The 24,885-nt window shown below is 41.4% G+C and overlaps 1 protein-coding gene and 1 pseudogene across 2 annotated transcripts in view; both read left to right on the top strand.

Moving 5' to 3' along the window:
- The window catches only part of LOC101615004, a 38,629-nt pseudogene extending 25,556 nt beyond the window's left edge, over positions 1–13,073 (top strand).
- Positions 12,300–24,885, top strand: part of Kcnh5 (potassium voltage-gated channel subfamily H member 5) — a 307,625-nt gene continuing 295,039 nt past the window's right edge. Inside the window, exons 1-2 of one of the 2 annotated variants that reach the window (XM_045154767.1) lie at positions 12,300–12,429; positions 13,113–13,616. In XM_045154767.1, coding sequence (XP_045010702.1) covers positions 13,544–13,616 — 73 coding nt within the window. In that variant the 5' untranslated portion in view covers positions 12,300–12,429; positions 13,113–13,543. Of the gene's footprint in view, positions 12,430–12,837; positions 13,617–24,885 lie in introns of those variants that run through there. The other variant, XM_045154768.1, reaches the window with a different exon arrangement.

Below are 24,885 nucleotides of genomic sequence, written 5' to 3'. Positions count from 1 at the left end.
AAACGAAAAACAAAAAACAAAATATGGAATCTAGGAGTGAACTCAGGTATGTACAGAAATGTGAAGACATTGGAAACCAGTGGCCATATGTGAGCTAAGGAGAGGGGCCTCAGAAAAAAAACCAACCTGGCACTTTGATCTTGGACTTCCAGGTTTTAGAACTGTGATAGAAAACATTTTTTGTATCTAAGCCATTCAGTTTATGGTGATAGCAAACTGATATAATCTTCTATAAATGTACATCTAATTGCAGGATGGTTTCTTATGTGCTTATATACAGGCTAGGGGCTAAAATGAATTCATATGTTTTCTCATCTGTCCCAGCGTAGGAGTATGGGACATGTTTGTTGTGAATAAACACAAGCTATGTTTTGATCATGGCAGTAGCAAAGCAGCTGTCTGCCTGCCGGACTCTGGTTACCACCTGAAGGTTCCAGTCTGTTGTTTGTCTGATTCTTCCTGTGAAAATTGTGCATTTTTCCTTTCCTCTTCTATAAGCAGGGTTAAAAGCACACACATTCAGAGATATGCTTGTTGTAAAAGTAATCTGCTAATGTATTGAAGTATTTATTGAAAGTAAAACCCACCAGGTGTGGTGGAGCACACCTTTAATCCCAGCACTTGGGAGGCAGAGGAAGGAGGTGAGTTCAAGGCCACTGTGAGACTTCATAGTGAATTCCAGGTCAGCCTGGACTAGGGTGAAACTCTATCTTGAAAAACAAAAACAAAAACAAAAACAAAAAACAAAAACAAAAACAAAAAGAAAAGAAAGTAAAGCCCACATGGAAGTCACTCACCCAAAGTAACTACCATTTGTATTGGTATATTTTCCATATTATCCTATAAATATCAATATAATTATTGATTTTCTCCCTAAGCAAAACCAATATGACTTACATAGTATTTTTCATATGATTATCTCATGTGATATATTGTAGGTATCTTTTCATAAATGTTAGGGATATGTCTCAGTCAGTAAAGTGCTTGCTCCTCAAATCATTAGGGCCTGAGTTCAGTCCTCACAAATTATGTATATAATGCCAGGTGTGGTGGTGCATGACTGTAATCCCAGCATTGAGAACATGGAAATAGGAAGATCCCTACAGCTTGATAGCCAGCTAGTCTAGCATAATTGGTGAGCTTCTGGCCCATGAGAGACCCTGTCTGACAAAGAGGTAAATAGTGATTGAGGCGATACCTGAGATTATCCTCTGGCCTCCACACATACATGCAAACATGCTCACCTGCACAGACAAGTATATTGAACACACACACACACACACACACACACTACAAAAAATGTAGATTTTATAGTAGCAATTTCAAATTTCTGAATATTTCATTTTATTTCACTTAGACTCTACTAATGGATAGCACCATTGTTAATCCAGTTGCTGAAGTCAGGAGTGGGGAGTTAACCCTGCCTCATCCCTTGTCCTCACTTTTCATATTGATTCTGATTCTGAGTCTATTGTAGAACCACTGCAGATTTTACTTCTAAAATGAATTTCCCGCGTGCTCTGTTCTCCCTGACTGTGCTTTCAATTATGTGCCTTACATTGATGACAGTCAGAGCTTTTTCATAGGTCCCACACCATCCCCTCTGCTTCTTCCACACAGTAACAAAGTGATCACGCTATATGTGGGGGTTAATCTCTTATTGTTAACTTGACTGGATCAATATACCACTGGCACAGGTCTGTGATTGACTGAAGGAGGAAGAGCTCCCTCCAGAGAGGGTAGCCCTTCAGGTGGCAATCTATATGAAGACGTTCTAGGAAAAAGAGGCTCCTTTTGGCAGGTTGACTTTCCTCCTTGCTGGTGAGTACATCTACCCTGTTTCTATCATTTTTGCTGATATCAGAACCCAGCTTCTTCAGTCTTTTAACATGGAATGAAGACCAGCATGTCTCTTCAGGAGTCCTCCAAGGCTTTGATATCGAATTGAAGCATTCATCTTCCTAGACTGAGAAACTACTGGGTTCTTAGGCTCTCCAATTTACAGAGATGACAGAAATTCTTGGACTAGCCAGTTTGTATCACACAAGCTAACCTACTAGTTCCCTTTTGTAATGTATCTTTGTTCCGTTGGTTCTGGACTTTTAGAAAACTGGATACAGACAGTGGTACCAGGAGTGGGGTCTTGCCTTCAGGCCCCCTTTATTTCATCCCAGTGAAGAGTAAGGGTTCTCTGTAATGTTAATGTATTTACCAATGACAGCTGCTTTCTCAGCACCAGCATACTTATTGTGGGAAGTCTCAGACTTCCTCCTTTCCTTGCCAAATAGCACTGTTTTGATCATTTTCTTTTCTTGTTGTTCTCTTTCACTGTATACAGTGATCACGGTGGGGAAAGTACAATGGCAGAATTGGGAGACCAGCTGGTCACATTACACCCATATTCAAGAATCATAGTGTGGATAGGAAGTGGGGCCAGCTATAAAGCATCAAGTCTCACCCCCCAGTGACCCACTTCCTCTAACAAAGTTCCACCCAAACAAGATTTCTTTCATTACTATGTAGTTATTATTATTAATAATTATTATTTTGAGGTAGGGTTTCACTCTAACATAGGCTGACCTGAAATTCAGTTTGTAGTCTCACAGTGGCCTTGAAATCACAATGATCCTTCTACCTTAGCCTCTTGAGTGCTGGGATTAAAGTCATGTGCCACCATACCTGGCTGTATGTAGTTATTTATGTGAACAGAGTATCTTGATACTTGGAGCTTTAAAAATGAAAAATAACACACTCCAATAAAGTTTTACTTTTTTGTTCAATAATATAAATCTTTCATGAAATTATGTTTTTATCAACTGCATATTAATAATAAAAGTAATGACTCTTCCTAATAAGGAATCACAATGCATCTTAAAATGCCTTCATGGGTCCCTTTATGCTGTGGTTTCAATGGAAAGTTCTAGCTCCTTGCCTTGGTCTACAAATCTAGAGTGATATGCACTTGTCTATATCTCAGCATCACCTTGCCTTCCTCTCTCTCTTTCCTGCTCTGCCCGAGTCCTGCTTTAGTACATTCCTAAAATATCTCAAAATTTCTCCTATCTCACTATCGCTCCTGATACAGATCAATCCTATGTCTGGAGTCATGTGGGCTATTTCAGGTTGGTCTTTCTTTTTCTTTCTTTTGTGTTGTGTGTGATGCAGTTTTGTGTGTGTGTGTGTGTGTGTGTTGTGTAGCAGTGTATGCTTGTATATGTGTTGATGCAGCATGCTGTGGGCTCACCCGTGGAGACCTTTGGAGAATATTGATGTCTTCCTTCATCACTCATTCACCTATTTTATTTTTTATTTTTGCTTACAATGGAGTCTTACCAATTCTAGAGCTTGCTGTTTTAAGAGCCCCAGTGATTCTCCAGTCTCTGCTGCTGACAGAACTGGGGTTACAGACATGCACTGCCACCCCAAGCTTTTTCTGTGGGTTTGGGAGATTCAGATGTAGGTGTTTTCAGTCTCCCTCAGGTTCTTATGCTTGGTACAGGAAGCTCATGGAATTGTTGACTCATCTTTCCAGCCTTGTTCTTTTTCTCTTGATGTGACATAAGCTAGTTTCTTGAACTTCCTGAATTTCTGTTTTCTTTTTTTAAAAAGTTATCTTAATTAATTATTTGCAAGGAGACTAAGAGAGAGAGAGAGAGACATAGACAGAGAGAAAGAGGGAGAGAATGGGCACAACAGGGTCTTTAGCCTCTGTGTATGAACTCCAGATGCATGCACCACTTTGTGCATCTGGATACTTGGGAAATGTACCTGGGTCGTTAGGCACTGCAAGCAATTGCCTAATTGCTGAACCATCTCTCCAGCCCTAAATTTCTGTTTTCTTTTGGGCACTTACATCCTTAAAACAAAAACTCTTTCTCTTTTTACTTTCATTTGCCCTTCTGAGCCACTTTGATCTGTTTCTTTTCTTGCCCATGAGCCACTGGTTCACTTTTGGAAGAGAGGTGCATGCAATTAGTTTTACTCAGAGAATCCTAGAGTTAGAGAAGATGCTGGTCTTGTTCTTCCAAATATGGCACATAGGGAGGACAGTCTTTATTACCTTCCACATGGAGAGGATGTTCTTGCAATAAGAGACAGTTTGGGACCAATTTTAAAGCTATAACAGGGCCCTTTAACTGCAAATGGGATGCAACATCATGATCTTTTGTGACAAGAATCTCCTTTAAAATGACTTTTTAAATACACAGTTTATTCTTCTTCAAGGTTACAATTAGAATTACGTGACCATAGGACGTTTTCTGGAAAACGGAAAGCTGCTTTCTGGACCCTAATTTCTCCCTCCTCCCTCCACTGTGGTGTGCATAATTTAAAGAACATCTGGAATTTAAACGAAATGAATTTAAGTGAAAAACCTAAATAAATTTTTATTTAAACTTAAAGGAATTTAAATAAAAAGTATTTAAATTAAGCAACTTAAGGCCGGGTGTGGTGGCGCACGCCTTTAGTCCCAGCACTTGGGAGGCAGGGGTAGGAGGATTGCCGTGAGTTTGAGGCCAGCCTGAGACTACATAGTGAATTCCAGGTCAGCCTGGGCCAGAGTAAGACCCTACCTCAAAAAAAAAAAAAAAAAAAAAAAAAATATATATATATATATATATATATATATAAATTAAGCAACTTAATGTGTATTTCTTCATTCCTAGATGGCCTTGAGGCTTTGGATTTGCTTTTCCAGTTTCATTCTTTGAGCATGCTTCTGTCAGGACTACTGGAACTACCTGTAGTGGTCGGGATTTAAAATGTCCCCCATGGGCTCATAGATCTGAACACTGGGTCTCCAGATGGTTTAGGAAGATTGTCAAACCTTTAGGAAGTGGAAACTTGGTGAAGGAAGTGGGTCACTGGGGCTAGATCTTGAGATTTTGCACTCTGGCCTCGTTTCCTGTTCGCTCTCTGCTTCCTGATTGTGGCCTGCAACTGTCCAGCTGGCTTCCTGCTCCTATTGCTGTGTCCCATCTGCCATGATAGGCTGAATCCTCTAGAACTGTAAGCCAGAGTCAACCCTTTCCTCCCTTCAGCTGCTGATGCATAGGCATTTTGGTCACAGCAACAAGTGAAGTAACTAACAAGTACTTAGTTAGAGCAGTGTCTAACACCTAGTCAGGCTGTCTCCCCCCTTTATGATCAATTTTCCCATTGTGTTTCTGTTCTTCTAAAGCTCCAGATTAAAAAAAAAATTAATTAATTAATTTATTTATTCGAGAGAGAGAGAGAGAGAGAGAGAACGAGAATGTGTGTACCAGGGCCTCTTGCCACTGCAAACGAACTTGAGACACATCCACCACCTTGTTCATCTGGCTTATGTGGGTACTGGTGAAATCAATCCTGGGCCCTTAGGCTTTGCAGGAAAGTGACTTAACTGCTAAACAATTTCTCCAGCCTAGGCTCTAGCTTTTGAAACTCCAAAGCCAGGAAAAGATGAGTTGTGCTGAGGAGTGGTATAACAATGATGCTGACAAGTCCACAGTAAATATGGAGGGGTGAGGACTATCAGCTGGTCATAGACAAAGGTCTCTTACCTAGTTTTTCCAATCTTAGGTTTTTCTTTCCCCAAAGAATCCTATATTCCAATTATATGAACATTTCTTCTCCTAAAATATGTCTTTCGTTGCTTACAGAATAAAACCCAAACTTGTAATGTGGGCTCAGTGAGCCCCTGTGTCTGTTTTCCCCACTTCTCTTTCAGTTCAAATTGTAATGTATCACAAGCTTTCCTGTCACGATCATTTGTCTTTTGTCTAGTTCTTTCACCTTGAAAACTTTCCTCCTTGTCTATCCATGCCCCACCCAATGCCGAGGATACCCATGAAGGGGCAAATTGAGGCTGAAATACAGGCCATACCTTCTTACCCACCAGCATGCTCTGACTTGGTCCTAGCTCTACCTAGAAGTAGAGACTTCTTTTCCTAAACTTCATGAACATGTCACAAGGGCAGGTGCAGTTCTAGTGAGGAGGTGTTAGGAGCTGAAGTGCATCATGGCCAGAGGCAGGGAGACCCGGTAGGAGGCTGCTTCTGGAGGCCAAATGGAAGCGTGGGCTTCACCTTGAGCTGTGCCAATAGGGACACTGAGAAAAGGAAATTTTTCTTTCAAAAGTGGGTATATGTTTTTAAACATTTGACTTTTTAAAAGTTTCATACAGGTATGTATTATACTTTGAATATATTCCTCCGACACCCTCCTGCCCTCCCTTTTCCACCCTTCCATCCTTCTGATTGTGCCCCTTATTTCCTAAAGAGCTTCAGCCCTGCTTTCACTTTACAGGTGCACACCTGATTATGTGTAATTAAATAAAAATAGGAAGCATCATTGAGAGAAAATACACAAAATTTGTTTCTCTGAGACTGGCTTAAGCGTGTAATATTGTCATGTCCGTTTGCATCCAGAGAAGTGGATGTTTTCCAGACAGCTTTGGGAGGGTGAATGAAAGGATTGGAAGGCAAGTGGGAGAAGCAGTGGAGTTACTGATGTGTCTAGCAGGGTGAGGAAAGCCACCTCACTCTGGGGTGGCTATGAGGGGCAGGCTATGATGTGATGCATGTGTTTTGGGAATGCTGAATCAGGGATCTCTGGATCCTGATACCACCTGGAGAAAGTCAGTCATCACATAGGTATGGAGGGGATCTCCACTGCAGGAAGGAGATCTATGCTTGAGAATTCAGACATTTGTGGATTTCTGTACCTTTGTATCTCTCATAAGAGAGTGAGAAATAGTAATCCACGTTTGACAACACACCGATGTCTATGTGGCCAAGCCCATCAACATTCCCAGTGAGTAGAATAAACAGCTGATATTCACAGCAAGTGGGAAAAAGAAGGAGCAGAGAGATGTTTAGGTCAGATTTTTCTGACTAGTGACTTTGTGACAAATTTATGAAAGCAAATGTAAGGATATTATTATTATTAGAGGTCTGAGTGTATGACCTGTGTTATTTAAATCGTGTGTGTGTGCATGTGTGTGTGTGTATACACATGCCAGAGTGCATGTGTGGAGGTTTGAGGACAACCTTGGTGTTTGTCCTCTCCTCCCACTTTTCTTGAGACAAGGTCCCCCTTGTTGTTATTGTTGCTCCATATGTACCAGTATAACTGGCCCGTGAGCTTCTGCCCTTTTCTGGCTCTACCTCCCATTACCTTAAGCACTTTGGAATTTCAGACACTTGTGCCACTTTGCTTCTGGTTTTTCTGTGAGTTCTGGAGGATAAAGCAAGGGCCAGCAGGCTTATATACAAGTACCTTTAACCACTGAGCCATCTCCTCAGCCCCATGATTCCTCTTCTATGGGTATGGAAACTCAGGCACAAGTAAGTTAATTGAAATACCGAGGTCACACAATCAGAATTCAAAACCATCCAGACTAAGGTGGGAGAAGGTTTCTAGAAGAAACGATTGATAACAGGGGCAAGTGTCGTAGGCAGGCAAAGTAATGAGTTTGCTTCACTGTGCTTAGCAAGTGAAAAGTGACCTGGTAGGGGGAAATTTTACGGATGGGTAGAGTGGAGGCAAAAGTATGGTTGATTAAGGAACGACTAGGAGTTAAGAAATGGAGACCCTTCTACAGACTACTATTCCAATGAGAATAGTGGCCATTAAAGAATGGGAGAGAAAGGAAAAGTTAGAGGGAAACAAGAGTGAGGAAAGCATACTAAATGGTACAGGGAGGGCTGAAGCGACAACCATGGACATGGTCTCTTCAGAGGCACAAGTGTACTTCAGAGGAGTGCTGGAGGGCTGGGGATCAAAGCAAGAGGAAGGGAGAACGGAGGCAAGAGTCTAAGGCTTGCCAATGCAACACATTCTCTGTGACTCCTCTTCTGAGACCAGGAGGTGAGAGAGTGACAGCTGAGGTGTGGAGCCAGAGAAGTGCTAAGAAAGCTATCGCAAAGAGAATGTCTGGTTAGGGATGGATAGAGGGATTGCACTACACAGGAAGGGTCAAGTTTGGAATCCCAGAACCTATGGAGGTTTTGTAATTTTTTTTTTCCCCCTGAGATGTTGTGCAGCTACAAGTATGGAGAGACACCGAGTTGGAGATATTCCGGTTGGGTCTTTTCTGAGCAAAGACCTGACCCTGGGGAGCTGAGGATCTTAGCGTGATGTCTAAATCCTGGGGCTCTGATGGAATACAGTATTATAGACAATGGTCCTTGGCCTCGCTGCACAATGAAATCACGTATGGAACATTAAAAAATGACTGACATCCATGTCTCACTTTCAGGAATTCTGCTTTACTTGGTCTAGACTTTGGCCTGGACTTGGGATTTTTATGAACTCCTCTGGGGTTCTTTCAGTGCAGCAGAGTTTGGGAACTATTGTTCTCCTAACTTCCTATGACTAAAGCAAGCTTAGACCTTGTGCTAGCCAGAATAGACTGTGATCTAGAATAGTAACACACCATAGAATCTGGGAGTCTGAACAGAACGAAAGTTTGTTTCCCACCTGTATAATGTCTGCTGAAGACGTAGATGCCTTTTCTGGGCAGCTGTTCTGTTTCCTTCATCATGGAGGCAGAAGAGCAGCATGGGAAACACAGTCTTGGCTCTTGCATACTTTTATCTGGAAAACACTCATCGCCTTCATTTATATTTCATTGATCAGCACTAGTTGCATGGTCACAAGTAATTTCTAGGAGAAAGAAAAGGCGGCTGGATATCAATGAACATTAGAGATGACCACCCCCTGCAGCTGCTACTGCGAATGTTGGGGGCGAGGGATGAGAAAGGCTTGTGCATTTCCTGTTGCACACATACAATATGTGTTACATGCCAGATTCTTTTAATGGTTTTCAAAGAGAATCCAATCATTATAACAGCTCAACTAAATAGGGAATTTAATGCTCATTTTTTTTTTTTCAGAAGATGTTGAAGTTAAATTTCTTGCCCTAGTCATGTAAATGGCAAAGAAGAGATTGGATTCCAGGCAGTCCAAGCATTGGGACTCTATATGACGTCACCTCTCTGTTGCTTTACATTGATGTAGACCCTAGTTTTTAAAGTATTTTACTTCATTTTACTTTATTTTATTTTTTGAGGCAAGCCCAATGGACTGCCTTTTTATGAGAGAGAGAGAGAGAGAGAGAGAGAAAGAAAAATAAATAGGTGCATCTGAGCCTCTGGCCACTGCAAATGAACACCAAATGCATGGGCTACCATGTGCATCTGGCTTACATAGGTTCTAGGGAATTGAACCTGGGTCCTTTGGCTTTTTCAGGCAAACACCATAACTCCAGCCCTAGATCCTGTTTTTATGTGTTTGTGGTTGAGGGGCATATTGAGGCAGAAGTGTGTGGGACTTCATGTGTGCAAGGGGATCCAGTAGTCCTTGCATCTTCCATGGCTAATGCTTTAGAGAGAGGCAGGGTGGGGAGAGGTTGGGTTCAGGGAGGAAATGGAATGTGTAGATGCTGCTGCTAAGGAGACCTAGCATGGAGAGTAACATCTGGCCCAATCCTCATCTCCTTCCTCCTCTTCCTCCATCAGAGCCACTCACTGCGTACTTGCAGATATTTGTCCTGGGCTAGCTCAGAAATAGACAGCAGGGATGGGGAGAAAAGTCATTTCTCTACAGACTAGTGGTCTGGCCATTTGAACAAAGGGATCAACCATTGTCATTTCTAGAAAATTGACATGTAATTACATGACTACAGCTATGGTCACATAAGCCTCTCAAAGGAAGTGTGTTTGCTGAAAGAATCCTTTAGGGAATGGGAGTAATTACAGGTCATCATTTCCCAATAAATTAATTTTTGAAGGATATCTTTTTATACTGAGTCCTGTTACACTGGAAAATACTTGCAGTTCAGCTTGCTCTTGTTCTGCAGGATCTAGAGACAGCAAGCATGTTTATGGAGTGGAACATATGGTTCTCACACAACACCTCTCTCATTACCATACCTGTAATAAAACAAGCAAACAAAAGGAAGCCTTTACTGTAACATTGCAGCCTTTTAATTCCTGATCCCCTCACCTGTTATGTCCTGTGGTTTGGGCATAGCATATGGACACTGTCTGTAAAACCCTTCGAAAATGCTGTATGGGCACCTCACCACAGTCTGCCAGCATGCTCCTTGGAGCCAGGCAGTTCATAAACAGCTGCTCTGTTTGCTTGTACTGTGATCTGATTGGAAGCTGTTACAAGTTGTTGCTAGGGGTTTCTTCCCTCTTGGACTAAAAAGGCTGTGATGGCAATAGAGGTTGCTGGCTGTTGTTGACTATTGCCACACCAATCCAAGATCATGTTATATCATTTACCAGAAGCCATGGCTATAGCACCAGGAGACCTAATTCTAGAGTGTGCTACAGCACCGTATCATAAAGGAGAAGTGCATGAGACACTTCTCGTGTCTTTAGATATCAAGTTTTCCTCTATAAAAGTAAAAATTTAAACAAGAAGATTAAATATGTAATCCAATGATTTGACATTTTTTAAGCTCCCAACTGTCTTTTTTTTTTCACAGTTATTAAGATAACCCAAAAGTTATACTACACAGTTAAGGACAAAGAAGAAAAATGTCATTTTAATTAAACATGCAGATGGAAATAAAAATGGGGACGTTCTACAGTGATTGTGTGACTGTGTCTTAATGGAGTCCAGAGGAGTTTCCTCTTTGGGAAGTGTGAGGTAATACACCCACGGAGGAATGATTAGGAACAAGGATATTTATACTAGATAGGAAATGCTGGGATGCTGAGACTTTAAGTCAATACCCAGAGGCGAGATGTGGGCACTGATGATGTGCAAAAGAACATACAGGTTTGAAGTAGTCTTTCCGTGTTGATGCTGGTGCTGTTCTGTTACATTCGAAGTGAAGGACGTAAGTCTGTGAAATATATATATGTGTACGTGTTTTCAAAAACAGGCCACCCCAGTCAGTGAACTAGCATAGGATCTCTTGAACATGGGGCTGCATAAAGCGCATGGGGGGGGGGGAATTGAAATGTGTGTTTAACGCTGGGGTGACAGTGCTTCTTCTGGGTCCCATCTTGCTCACACTCCCCCTACCAACGTCAGGGGAGAAGCTGCCTGTCACACACACCCCAGACTCCTGCCCCGGGCAACTCACCACGCAGATCCAACCTGTGCCCAGAGTCCCCTGTTATTTAACTAAAGACACCCCAGTGTATTAGGAGACATTCTAGCTGTAGGGGATAAGCCTGCCTGAATAGCATCACAGCACTTGGGATTGAAAGCTAGAATAAATTAGTGCTTTCCACTGCATTTCTTGAGTTTTTTTTTTTTTTTAAACAGACAGAATCTTAGCAGAACAAACTATGTTTTGTTTGTTTGCTTGCTTTTCTTCATGGCGACCTTCTGAGTTTGCCCAGCCACCCCAACTGGGTGGGGAGGTGCTGAAAAATTACCTGAAGAGAGAGGGAAAAATGACCATGAGGTAAAGCCTGGTTCCTAGTTGTACATTTAATTGTGACTTGGGGCAATGAGAAAGGAGGGGGGGAGGGAGAGAAGGAGGAAGAAGGGCGACGACGACGAGAAAATGGGGAGGGGAGAAAAAGAAAGGAGGGAGGGAAAGGAGGAGAGGGGAAGAAAGGAGAGGAGAGGTCGAGAGGTTGGTCACAAAGTCACAGGCCCCTATGTCCTCAGCTAATGTTGCTACCCCAGCCTGAACTCTCCTCTCCTTCCAGGGCACCTTGGCTGTGGTCACTCTCATTTCTACAGCACCACCTTTACCTCATCCCCGGCCTATCCACACCCTGTGCCCCTTTGCCACTCTACACGCCCCCGTCCCCATCAAGCACCACTCCTACCGCGCTCCTTTTGTCCCAGGTTGGCTCCTTTCACCTGAGGGGAATCGTGGACTCTTGCAGAGGTTATCCTAGTCACCTAGAGGGTTTCTTTCAACAGATGGTTGAGCTCCATCCGTCGAATTCCTAGACTCCTCCCCACCTCCATTTGTAACAAGTTCTTGGATGTCGCTGGTGCTGCAGCGAGATGGGGAGAGGGCAGGGGGCGAACCCATGTATTTAGATAAAAGAATGTGGAAAGGCTTTGGCTCCCTTTCCCTTCCCATGTCTCCTTGTCGCATTCACACTCGTGCATCCCCCCCGCCCCCCCCCCCCGACTCCTCCGTGTCAGTGTCCTGTTTTTGGACTGGTCCCAACAGCCCCCTCCAGCCCCGGTTCTGAACGTCTAGGACGGTCGCGCCCACCACACTCCAGCGCAGCGTCAGCCTCGCAGCCCTCCCTTCTTCACCGCGCAAACGCCGATCTCGCTCTTGCTCGGGTCTCTGAATTATTCTCTTCCCTTCCACGACTCTTCTGCACCAAGAGAACCCTTTTTCTGAAAGTTTGTTTGGGGGAATCAGGCTCGCTGCTCTCTTCCTGCGCTCAGCAACCCGAGGGGAAGCTCCGGGGTGGTCCTGAAGGCACCTTCAAGAGCGCCAAACCCAGCTCGGTGTGTGTGTGTGTGTGTGTGTGTGTGTGTGTGTGTGTGCCGGGGAGCGCAGCAGGGTCATCGCGAGTGTCAGCTCTGCGCCCGGCTCCATCTGGCTTGGGCTCGGGGTTGGTGGTGGTGGTTGGGGGGAGGTTGTGGGCTAACGCGGGTGGTGAAAGCTCCTGCGTCGAGGCTTCAGGCGCCAAAGCCCGGAGGGGGAGGGGGGCGGTAGCAGCGTCAGGTGGCTGCTCTGCGTCCCCGCGCGCGCCACCCAGTCGGTTCCCACTCAGCACTCAGCGCTCCGCCACGGCCGGGGCCGGAGCCCGTTGGCACCTCGGGCCCCGGACCTGCGTCCTCCCAAGCTGCCGGGGCTGGGGACAGCGGCGTGGGCAGCTGAGATGGCACCTCTCTGATGCGGGCTAGGGCCCTCTCTGGCGCCCGCCTCTCCAGAGCACGGCGGGCAGCGGGCAGCGGGCACTAACTACTTGCCTCTGCGTCTTTAGGTAGTGAGGAGCGGCCGCCAGGCGCACGCTCAGCCCCCCGCAGAAGTTGAGCTGCCCCGGGGCAGCTGTGATCCAGTTTTACGAGAGGAGTGGGCTAAGGACACCCGCGCGCAGCCAAGGAATCTGGGTGTCTGGGATTCAGGGTGGGGAGAGGAAGACTGAGTTCTTTTCTTTCTCTCTCTCCTGACTCCCCGAGAGCAGGCACGGGGCGGTGGGGAAAGACATGCCAAGCCGGCTCGCGGACGCCCGACGCGGCCAAAGCATCCTCAACATCAGCACCGGCACCGGCGGGACAGCGACAGCGGGGGCGGCGCAGGCGCACTGTGTCCGGCGGAGCCTGCAGTTCCCCAGCCCCGTGTGCGGCACCGCCACAGTCTGGGCAGCGGCGGCCGGGGGAGCGCTACTACCATGAACTGCCTGGTCCTCCTCCCCAGAGCTGCTCATCCAGGTCCGGCTGGAGACACAGTCAGGGGACCCCGCCGCCGCCGCCGCGCCCCGTCTTCTTTGGACTCGATCTCCTCCACCTTCTTCTTCTCCTCCTTCTCCTCCTCCTCCTCTTCTTCTTCCACCTTCTCTTCCTGCTTCCCCCCCTCCCCCGCCGCGGATCCTGGCCGCCGCTCTCCAGACCCAGGATGCCGGGGGGCAAGAGAGGGCTGGTCGCACCGCAGAACACGTTTTTGGAGAACATCGTCAGGCGCTCCAGTGGTAAGGAGAGTTCCAGTTCTGAACATCCTCACCTCCATCCCGCCCACGGCGTATCTCCCCCACCCCCAAATCCTACCCATCCCATCTCTCTGCTAAGGGCGGGGGTGGGGGAGAAGGGGGATGCAGGCAGCCTGACTTGGTGGCTTCAGTTACCCCGTGGGGACCTGATGCTGGGTGGGTGGGTGGGTGGGGCGCAGATGAGGTGATGTAGGAAAGTTAGTTGAATCTTCTTCCTGGGAGACACACTCCCCCTCCCACCTGTCCTGAGCCTGCAGCGGATAGCTGGGGAAGAGGGTGGGTGGAGAGGGCTTGGTGGAGAGAATAAATCTGAATTTCGCTTTGACTATGACCCTTTCTTGGTCACCTATGTTCCACATTCCTTCCCAAATAGGCTTCAGGCGCCTACTGAATTCTTCAAGGGATTCTTTTTAAGTTGGGAATGGGAGCAAAAGTGGCTACTTAAACAGATTTAAATCTCTGGAATTTGGCCCCAGTGAAAGGTACCTTGAGTTAGGAGAAAACAGTTGGAGTTGAACCTCAGATAATAGTACAAGTAATCATCATCATCAACTAATGATAATAATAAAACCCTCAATCAGTACTTTAATACTGGGAAAGCAATTACTAGGGTCAAATTTGCATTTACAGTTTGTTCTAATTTTCCTCATTATGGATTAATTTATAGAATATATTTCATTTGTCTTAAACAGGAGAAATGTAGAAGTAAAGTCGTAGTTTCTGTGCTTTTAATGCGCCAAGAGAAAGAATTTTTAAATGCCACTCTGCATGCATCATTCTGGATCAGAATGACTGTGTGTGTCATGTTTAAGATCATATAAACTTTGTTTTATGGAATCCTGGACCTTCTAATTGTTTTTAATTTGTTCATATGATTTTCAACTTCATAAGCAACTTGTATCACATGTCCCTTAAGGTGTTTGCATCAGAGGCCTGCTGTTTTTATTTGGAGATCTCTTGCTTGAGGAGTGATGAGGAAAACGATTGTGCATGCGGAGGAGAGTAAACCTTAAAACAGAGCAGTGGACTAGATAGATACCTGTGAGGCTCTGTAGTTCCTTTTTGTTTTTTTCCCCACTAAGTCATTGAAACTGTATTTGTTTGGGGCTTCATATGAAGGACACTCTGTGGGTCCTTGGGATGAAAAGTGGTTAGGACACTTCTTTGTTCCCAAGAAGCTCCCTCCTAGTGGATCAGAGAGCACACATAAACAGAACGATGCTATCTCTGAGTTGGTAGGCTTGATCACACTGCTGCTTAGATTTAGATCTCCTGTAAAACACCCTGAAATGCTTTGCTGGGTATTGGGACCCAAAGTATCTCAAAGTATTTTCCTAAAGCTCTGACTTGGTATTTGGGTTTGAGGTTTGGGACTGTCTCTTCCACTTTGGTCAATACCTAAGTCTATACAATTCTAGAGCAGCAGTGCTAAATTTGGACTGAAAAATAGCTAATAGGGCTTGGCCTCAAAGTCATTTTAATACCTGTAATATTTTTAGCCACCTCAGTGTGATTTCATATGCATTTTTCAATTTTAAGATAGCATAAAGTACCAGTTCATAATAGTATGCAGTTTCTGCAGTCCATTACCTTCTCTTATTCATATAATAAATAGATCTAGAATACAAGGGAGTATTGCAGTTCAGACATCAAGTTGTTGGAGAATTAAAAGGTTATTGGAATCAGCTCTTTCAGATATGTGAGTTTTCTTCCAGCTTTCTCATCTCTTTGGGTTATTTCAACTTCCCACAATTTGCCCTCTGAGAGGAGCTTTCAGAGAAGGTCTTAGAAAACAAACCCACAGGCTCTGCTGCTCTTCTTGGTGAAGAGGGAGAGGATAGACATGCCTGGGCTGAAGTTTACTAGTGCAGCCTCTTTGGTAAAGCTTCTTACTCCGACTGACATTAGGAGCCAGTGTCTAGAACATGTTTATTTCAGACATTGCATGAAAGTAAGGTTTACCTTTGTGGCTTGGAAGGATCTGTTTTTGTTTCCTCCATCTTACATCTACCACCCACCTTATGAATATTTCATCTTTTTTACACTCAGAGCCCTAAATTGCTTCATTGGCTTAGTGTTTCTTTCCATTGATAATACCGAGTGTGAGTGACAACTTACCTGTTTTGACATTTTACATTCCACCTTTAATTATCTATGGGTAATCTTGGACTGTGCTACTCAGCCATGGAGTTTAGTGGGAATGTATTTGATATTTGAAGACACATGCATGTTTATGTGATAAATACTGAAAAGACTTCGTGCTTCTTTCCCAGGAAGTACCTCAGAGTTGAAAATTACAGTATGAAATGGATCTGCTCATTCATACGGCAGTGTCCCCTAGTTGTCATTTCTTTCTGATTTGTAGAGAAGTTGAGAGATTCATCCTGAGACATTTTTTAATTGAGATTAACAGTGAAAATTCCCCCAGGATTCTCATTGGTAGATCAGGCATGTCACAGGAAGTTCATTCTTTACTAACTTAATAGCATTAGAGTGAAGTGTTGGCAGAGGTATAGTGTGAAAAGGAAGTTATGGAGGCAGCACTCCCCATTGATTTAAGAACCGAGGAAAGAGGCTGGCATTTTATACTGACCCGTACCCATGAAAAGCTTTTCCTTTTCATCCAGCATCATTTTCTTCCTATGAAAAGGCCAGATCTTGTATTGATCTGAACAAACAAGTTATAGAGAGACACAGTTGACTTGAAAGTATATAGATAAACAGATGCCTACCTAGACATGAAGACACACAGGGGAGACAAACTCTCATTTGCTCTTCACAAAGAGTGAAGAGAGATGGAGAAGAAACAGACACACACACACACACACACACACACACACACACACACACACACAGAGAAAAAGAGAGAGAGAGAGAGGGCATTTATATTTGTCCATGGATAGGTAATGAACTAAAATCTTAGCAAATTAGATACCCACCAGAGAATTTTCTGATAACACAGAACCAATAAGCAAGAAGCATGACATATTTGAATATAGCTTTTAAGCCTGAAGAGTTTCTAAAAAATGTTCTAAATTCCTGTGCTGTAATTTCCAGAGTCATGGTGCTGTATTCTGTGCCTTGGACTAGCCACAATGGTGTCTTTGTTGTTTTGCACTGTTGAGATTGGATTTTTATTTTCCTTATTGAGTTGACTCTGTTGTGGGAAAGCATTGCATGTTGTTACTGGCGATTCAGAGTCAATAAAATGAAGTAATGAAGGCCATTGTGTAGGATGGATACACACATATTTTGTGATCAAATCTCAAGATAGGAGAGACAGAGAATTCCTGTTGTTAGTTTTAAGATGAAAGATGATGAAGTTATTTTTAGATAAATAAAATAAATAAATAATTTTTAACATATATGTATAGGAGGAAGATTATTAATGTAAAAAGTTGTAAAGGTCCAGAGTATAAAGACAATAGGACTGTTTAGAAAAGTTTAACTGCGCGTGTGTGTGTGTGTGTGTGTGTGTGTGTGTGTGTGTACGCACGTACTATGTGATATATGCTTGTGTGTAGATGTGCATGCCCTGTGCACATGTTGAAGTGGTCACATGAAGACACTGGGTGTTTTCCTGGATATATCTTCTGCCTTATTGCTTTGGAACACAGTCTCTTGATGAATATGGAGTTGGCTGATGAGGGAGCCCTGGAGAATCCTGTCTTTATCCCCTTAGCTCTGATATTTTAGTTATGTACAACTATACCTGACCTTTGACTTAGGTGCCGAGGATTTAGCTCACTTGCATAGCAAGTCACTGAGTCATCTTGCCAGCCTTCAAGTAAAATATATATATATATATATATATATATATATATACATATATACATATTTTTTAAAGTATATATATATATATTTTTTTTTTTAATATTTTATTTATTTGAGGGGGGGAGGGAGGGAGGGAGAATGGGCATGCCAGGGCCTCTAGCTACTGCAAACAAAATCCAGACACATGGGTCCCCTTCTTCATCTGGCTTACGTGGGTCCTGGGGAGTTGAACTGTGGCCCTCAGGCTTCACAGGCAAACACCTTAACCACTCAGCAATTTCCATAGCCCTGCTTTTGTTTTTGATTGAGACATAGCAATAGTACATACTTATAGGGTACAATATGACCTTTCCTTACCCATGTAGAATGTATAAAGATCAGGTCAAGAGAAGTGTCACGTCTGCCACCTCAGACATTGCTTTGAGTCACAATAGAACCTACTGGCAATTTTGAAACATTAGATTAATTATCAACTACAGTCACACTTAGATAAGTTTTTGACTTGTTAGAGCAAAATAAGTTATTAGGAAGGAAGGGTTTGAGAACTCTGTAGTACAGTGCATCTAAGCAATGTCATCTAGAAAGACCCTGACCCAAGTTCTCACCACTAAATGTGTTTAGCTTTATCAGGACCTCCTTCCCCTTTTCATAGTCATTGTGGTACATGCTATGACAATATGAGTTGGGCTGTAGGGAGAAGTTGACTTATACTTAGAGGTTAAATACTTGGAAGAAGGCTTCTGTTTTTAGTGCCTTTAGGTAGAATATGGTATTAAAAGATTAAAAAAACCCCTTAAAGTCCTCAATTTGGTTATCTCCTGGGCAGCACACTTCATTTATATACTGCCTTTCATTCTTTAACAAATAAATAGACAGATAGGCTAAGTTTGGATGACAATAAACTAGGTTTCCATTTTGAAAAATTATATACAAATTAATACTTTTTAATTAGCACTATTGTCCACTAATTTTAGAGCAGTATTAAAAAATTGACGTGTTTCTGCTTTTATGAAAAACTAGAAGTGTCTTTCTCTTTGGAGGAAAAGGGGTACAGGAAAGAAGAAACCAGGGAATTGTTTTATGAAACACTCATCTTTCGAGAGGTGATGCTTCAGATCTTCAGTTTTTCATTCTTTCTAGTGAGAGCTGGACACAGGCATTCCTTTACTCAGCCATTTCTTCTTTGTTAACAAAATCCAACTCTTTTTTTCATGTGGTAACTGATATTTAAAAAAAAAAAGAGGTATTAAAGGAAACCCTTAGGAGAGGAAACAGAATCAGTGAAGTGAAAACAAAACAAGAAAGAACAGTAATTTAAGTATTATCCAACAGAAAGAAAACATTGGGAAGTAAACGAGGGTGTTTTTTTTTTTTTTTTTTTTTTTTGTTGTTGTTATTGCTCTAAAGTTGTTGATTTTTTATTTTCTTGAATGGTTTTTCTTTAACAGCTATGACACTATTCAGGAAACATTGATAAAACCACATTTTGTTTTTAAAGCATTGGTTTACCCTGGTTTTATAATGTATCCTTTTAACATTTAAAGTATCAAAGAGGTTGAAATTATACTGACCACTTCCTAAGTTATATTGATGAATAAGCTAGAGTATTGTCTGGCTTCCGAGCTCACACTGCATTATGTAATCAACACCATGCATTGCAGGCCACAGGACTGCTCACCCAGAATTCCATTGCCTCTGTTGGGGGTCTATCTTGTGCTTGATTCCAGATCTAGGATGTATAAAAAAAAAATCCACTTACTTAAACATCTTTTATGAAAACACTAATTTTAAGTGGAAAGGAGTGATAATGATTATTGTAATTGGATATGACTGAGTAGATTTCCATGCAGAAGCCCTGTAGTTTATTCAATGTTTATCTTTGATACTGATTGTGATGAACAGCTGTTTGCTAGCTTGGAGAAGCAATGCTTCCATATTCCCCAGAGTGAGTCCAGGCCACCAGAGTTCTGTGGTTACTGTTTACCACAAGAGGTCACTATAGGTTCTATGACAATTAGTCAACATCTTTCCTCTCTCTCCCCAGGTCCCAAATCTGGTTGGGGGTAGGAGGAGTCTGTGTAGTTAGTTTTTGCTCTTGGAAGAAAAGATCTGAAACATAAGATGAACAAGTGTTCTATGAAATAGGGTACTTATTTCTTTCAGTTTTGAAAAGTTGTTTTAAATGATGTTGACCACTTTGCGACTAAATTAATGAACTATTAATAAAATAGGTAATGTTATGTTTATCAATTAATCACACAACATAGATAATAGTTATGATGATATTCATAAAATTCATTTTAGACTAATAGAGCAGTTACTTTATCAAACAAAAAATGTTTATTGTAATATCCATTTTCAGTGTCATGCAATATATAGGAAATAAAAATTTTTGAAACATCAGAGGCCTTCATAAAAGCATGCTTGTCCTCTATTTTAATTTGATGTACTGATGAAATATTTTCCAGTATTCTTGTATATTAGGAGGACCGGGGCATCTAGATATCCTTTATACTAGGAAAGTGGCTGTGTATTTACTATTTCAATAGATTTTTTTTCTCTATCAGATTTCTTTATTTAGTTGATAAGAAAGTTTGGAGGTAGAGTCAATTCATAATAGCACTTCAATGCCACTGAAAGGTAGCTCACATATTAGGGTTATTTCTATAAGTTGCATATAGATCTCATATTTTTATGTTTTCCAAAGTTTAAAAAATACATACAAAGCAAAAACAAATATCTTCAAAATTCTTGGCAATACCTAGTTTGATTTAAGAATGTCTAAGCAATTGTTTAAATATTCTCATTTTATATATCTTTTAGAAGTTAGTATTGGAAAGGTTCAGTATTCTTTTTATTGTTATTTTGAGACAGTCTCATGTATCCCAGGCTCACCCTGAACTCAGTGTGTAGCCAAGGGTGGCCTTAAACTACTGCCTCTTCCTCCCAGGTTGTGGGAGGAAGCCTTAAAAGGGCTGAGTCTTGAAAGATATTTAATTAGTGATAATTATTCTCATATAAATAAGTGTGTGGGTTGTAAGCACATACTAGGATCTAATAAAGTGACCTAGTTATATAAGCATAGGGAATAGTTTTGTGATATACTAAGTTTTCCCATAGAAAGACCCAGGAAAAATGATAGGTAAAGCAAATTAGAAAAGATCAATGGTTGGAAAGCTATTTGAAATTTTACTGAAATGTACTTCTTTCTCATTTTGAGTCTGGTCCCACCAAAGAAATATAACTCTTAAATATGAAGTCCTATGAACACTAAGACATAAGTGATTTGAAGTCTGAGCTTAGTTGCAGAATCCTAGATATATTACATTGTAGATACAGTAACATATGACTGGAAAGTCATGAGAAAGTTTATAATATCAACTAAGCTCCTTAAGAATACAGGTCATACTTTAACCATACTTTTCTATTCTCCACTGTTCAGAGCACAACAGAGCAAGTATTGACTGATTAAGTACTTTTGGATTTTGTACCCTAAAATAAGCAAGCCCATAACTGATTTTTTCCAAACAATGCTGATTAATTCTATTAAGTAGGTATAGATAAATAATTACATAATTTAAGATACTTAGTTAACCAAAGTATATGTTTGAAAACAGAAATCATAGTGAAAGGGCTCATCAGAGGTCCTCATGAAAGCATGTTTGTCTCTTACTCTAATGTGCTATATACATAAAATAGTCTATTTCCGATTTAATTATCAAGTGCTTAAATGCTGGACTACTTTATATAAAGAACCATTGTTTATGAATTTTTAGGTTCTAATTAAATTATCTTTTAAATTTACTTTTTAGTTATTTGAGAGAGAGAAAGGGGGGAGAGAGAGAGAGAGAAAAAGAGAGAGAGAGAATATGGGCATGCCAGGGCCACCAGCCATGGCAAATGAATTCCAGATGCATGAGCCCCCTTGTGCATCTGGCATATGTGGGTCCTGGAGAATCAAACTGGGATCTTTTGGCTTTGCATGAAAATGCCTTAAACACTAAGCCATCTCTCCAGCCCTAAAATTATTTTTAATGGAGCTGGAGAGATAGCTTAGCAGTTAAGGTGTTTGCATTAACACAACAAATACCATGTTGGTGGTGTTGGTTCTTAGTGGTTTAAATCTTTGCATGCTTTATCTGTGGTTAGTGCCTTTCATTCTGAGTCACAATTTTCTTCTATACCTTGATGCAACTTGTTTCTGGCTAGTATGTGACTCCTCTTATGTATCCAAATGCTTGCATTTGTATTTGTATGGCTGTGCAAATTGTAAGATCTAGACTCCCCCATCTTCCCACACACAGATTCATCTGTTCCTTTCATGTTTTTACATGTTCTCCTGTCCCTTTTACTAGACTCTTCTACTTTTCTTCTCTCCTCATCCTCCCTTATTCTTGCTCTCCTAAAGAAAATGTAGGGCTGGAGAGATGGCTTAGCAATTAAGGGGGTTGCCTGCAAAGCCAAAGAACCTAGGTTTGATTCCCCAGGACCCATGTAAGCCATCTGCATTAAGTGTTGCATAAATCTGGAGTTCATTTGCAGTGGCTGCAGGCCCTGGGGTACCCATTTTCTATTTATCTGCCTCTCTTTCTCTCTCCTGCCTCTTTTTCTCTCAAATAAATAAATAAATAAATATATTTAAAAAAGGATATCTAGATGCCCCGGTCCTCCTCCATATCTCTCACATCATCACTCTGTTTTCTAGAGCAAGTTTGTCCTCTGTAAAGATTTGACCTTTGTGTCTCAGTTTCCCAGTATGGTGTATGCAGAGGTACATGAAATTTTTCATCTTCTTACTCTCATATGTCATTTATCACTCAGTGTGGCTGGATCTGGATTTATTTGCTTTAGCCCTCAAATAGAATGATTTGCTGTGGTATTTTCTAATGTCTGCCTAAGACATTTTTAAAAAAAATATTTTTGTCTTTTAGTCTTAGGCTTATCTTTGATCCCCCACTCAATATAACATTTTACTTGCTTCATGACTAGATTATAAAACTTAAGGGTAAGAACTTGGCCACCAATTTCTTTTGTACATCTGTGTACAAAATAAGTGAATTAACAGCAGGGAATATGTCCACAGCTCATTTCATGTGTATCCAATGCATGTAAGTATAAGGGGACAAGAGAGGAGTTACAAGTGTATCTTGTAGCTGATCTCAGAGACAAAAGATCTCCCCCAAGAGTGGGGCATGAGACAGGCAAGGCTCCTCATTCACCACTATATCAACCTGTGTGTACTCGAGCAAGTCTCTTCAAGGTAAGCTAGAGCTGGTGACCTCTGTGCGGTGTTTTCACGGGCACCAGTCTTCTGCCCTGGCCCTTGCTTTCACCTGCAGTGACCCACTGAGGCATCTCAGGATTGTAGTACTGGCCTTGGGGGTCACCTAGAAAGACTCAGCAAAGCTATCAGTGTCCTCCTGCATAGCCCCTCATCATAGGAAGAGCTCAATCAACATTTCCCCTTTCCTATTTTCTCTAAATAAGTTAAGCAGGGAGATTTTTCTTCTTTTCAAACCCAAAGAAAGCAAAGTGTTAAGTAGTTGAGAGTCTCAAATCATTAACTAAGCTAGCATAAAAGCATTCATGTTCACTTTATCATGGGTTTACTAATTTGTAGGTATTAAAAAGAAAAACCAAACCAGAACAAACCAGGTAAACAAACAATTTGCTCCTGCCCTCCTCACCTCCAAACAAAAGCCCATCACTTCAAGCCACAGAAGCATCAGTCCTGCTTACCTCAGTATGTCTGAGTTCTTTGAGAAGTCAAAGAGCAGAAACCTCAGGCTTTGCATAACCAACCTACTGAAGATGGCCCAGGGAGGGAAACATGTTGATCAGTATCCTTCCCTCATATAATTAGCTCTGTTGTATAAATAGCATAAATAAAAAAAAATGGGACAAAGCCTTAGAAAATTAATTGGATTATAATGTATTCAGAAAACCCTCCCTTCTGTTTCTCTACCATGTGTGCAGGTGGGATCTGTCTTAATTGAAGTATTTCATTAGTTTTCCCGCCATTAATGTTTGATTGACTGAAGAAGTTAACCTCAAAGAAAATATATAATCTCCCCTGAAAAGGTGCAGATTGTTTGTAGTATTTAAAATGATACTTGAACATTAAATATGAAATATATTTTCTCCCCTGATAAACATATTTTTTAACCAAATGAGTGCTTATTCCTCAAGATTATATAACTAATAATCTAAAGTCTTTAGGTATCTTAAGAAATTTCATTGTAATAGAATTCAGCAGAAATTTATCACTAAGTATACCACGGTGAATGTTGACTGTGTATTGTGAGTCATGCAGGCCATTACTGCAGCTTTATTTTGTGCTAATGATTCTGACCAGAGCGCTTTTTTAGAAATACATCTTCTCATGAGCAAAACCTCAGCTATGAAACATAGGAACTGAATTACTGAACTTTTTGTGGATAGAATATTTTCTGTAATAAAATTTCTATTGTTTCTAGCATTAGGATTTCAGAAATAGATATTAAAGTTTCTCATGCCTTCTGAGCCACTTTGGCTAGATGGAGAAATGATGAGGTTCATGTCATCAAAGAAACATAGACACTTAAAAATGTACCTATGATCTTGAAGAAGATGAAAAGTGGAGGCATATTTTTATCTTTGATGACAGCTGAATAAGCTTGAATAAATTAACAGATATTTTTTGCATATTTCAAACTCCCACAATAATGGTCTGCTTAATGTTGCCAATAGTATTATATAATAATTAGTCTCATTGTGCAAAGTATGAAGTGCATGGGCTAGCTACATTCTTAGAAAATAATAATAGGATAAAGATGTATGTTATAATAACATGAAAGTGACCAGATGTCCATTCTTTTATTGACATAGAAATCAACATTGTAGAAATGGACATGACATCTAAAGTATGCCTTTGTTTAGACATCTGAACTAAGATTTTATTTAACCAGAATAAAATGTGTTATGTATGCTTCAGGATTGTTCTGTTACTGCTGTGTGAAACTTAAATATAGTAATAGATTTCAGTCACCCAGATGACAAGTTATAAAAGTAATATAGGCTTCCTGATTTTACACTCACAAGTTTAAAGATTCAAAGTTCAGGGAAATCTACTTAGGAATCCCTTTTATTATTATTGTACTGTATGGCTGGTTCTTTGAAGGAATATACCTAGCCTCCTTATCCACCTTCTTAAAAGCATCTAAGCCTTGTTTATTTTATGTTTGACTTTAAGTAGGAATCAAAATTTTCTCAGTAAGCACTTGTGGTTGCATAGTGACAAATAGATTAACATGGTCCCTGGTCTCATGGATCTTAGAATCTGGAAAGGGAGATAGTTATTAAAACAAAAAAACACATCAAATATCAAAGTGAAATTGTGGTAGGTGTTTTGAAGGAAGAGGGGATGCCACTACGATCACATGTGACAGGGACTGTCTTTGATTGGAAGGTACTGTAAGGAAGCCTATCTAAGGAAGTA

This window comes from Jaculus jaculus, chromosome 7 (assembly GCF_020740685.1).
Source record: "Jaculus jaculus isolate mJacJac1 chromosome 7, mJacJac1.mat.Y.cur, whole genome shotgun sequence".
NCBI lineage: Eukaryota > Metazoa > Chordata > Mammalia > Rodentia > Dipodidae > Jaculus > Jaculus jaculus.
The sequence above is the reverse complement of the archived record's forward strand: the minus strand, read 5'-3'. Positions and strand labels throughout refer to the sequence as shown.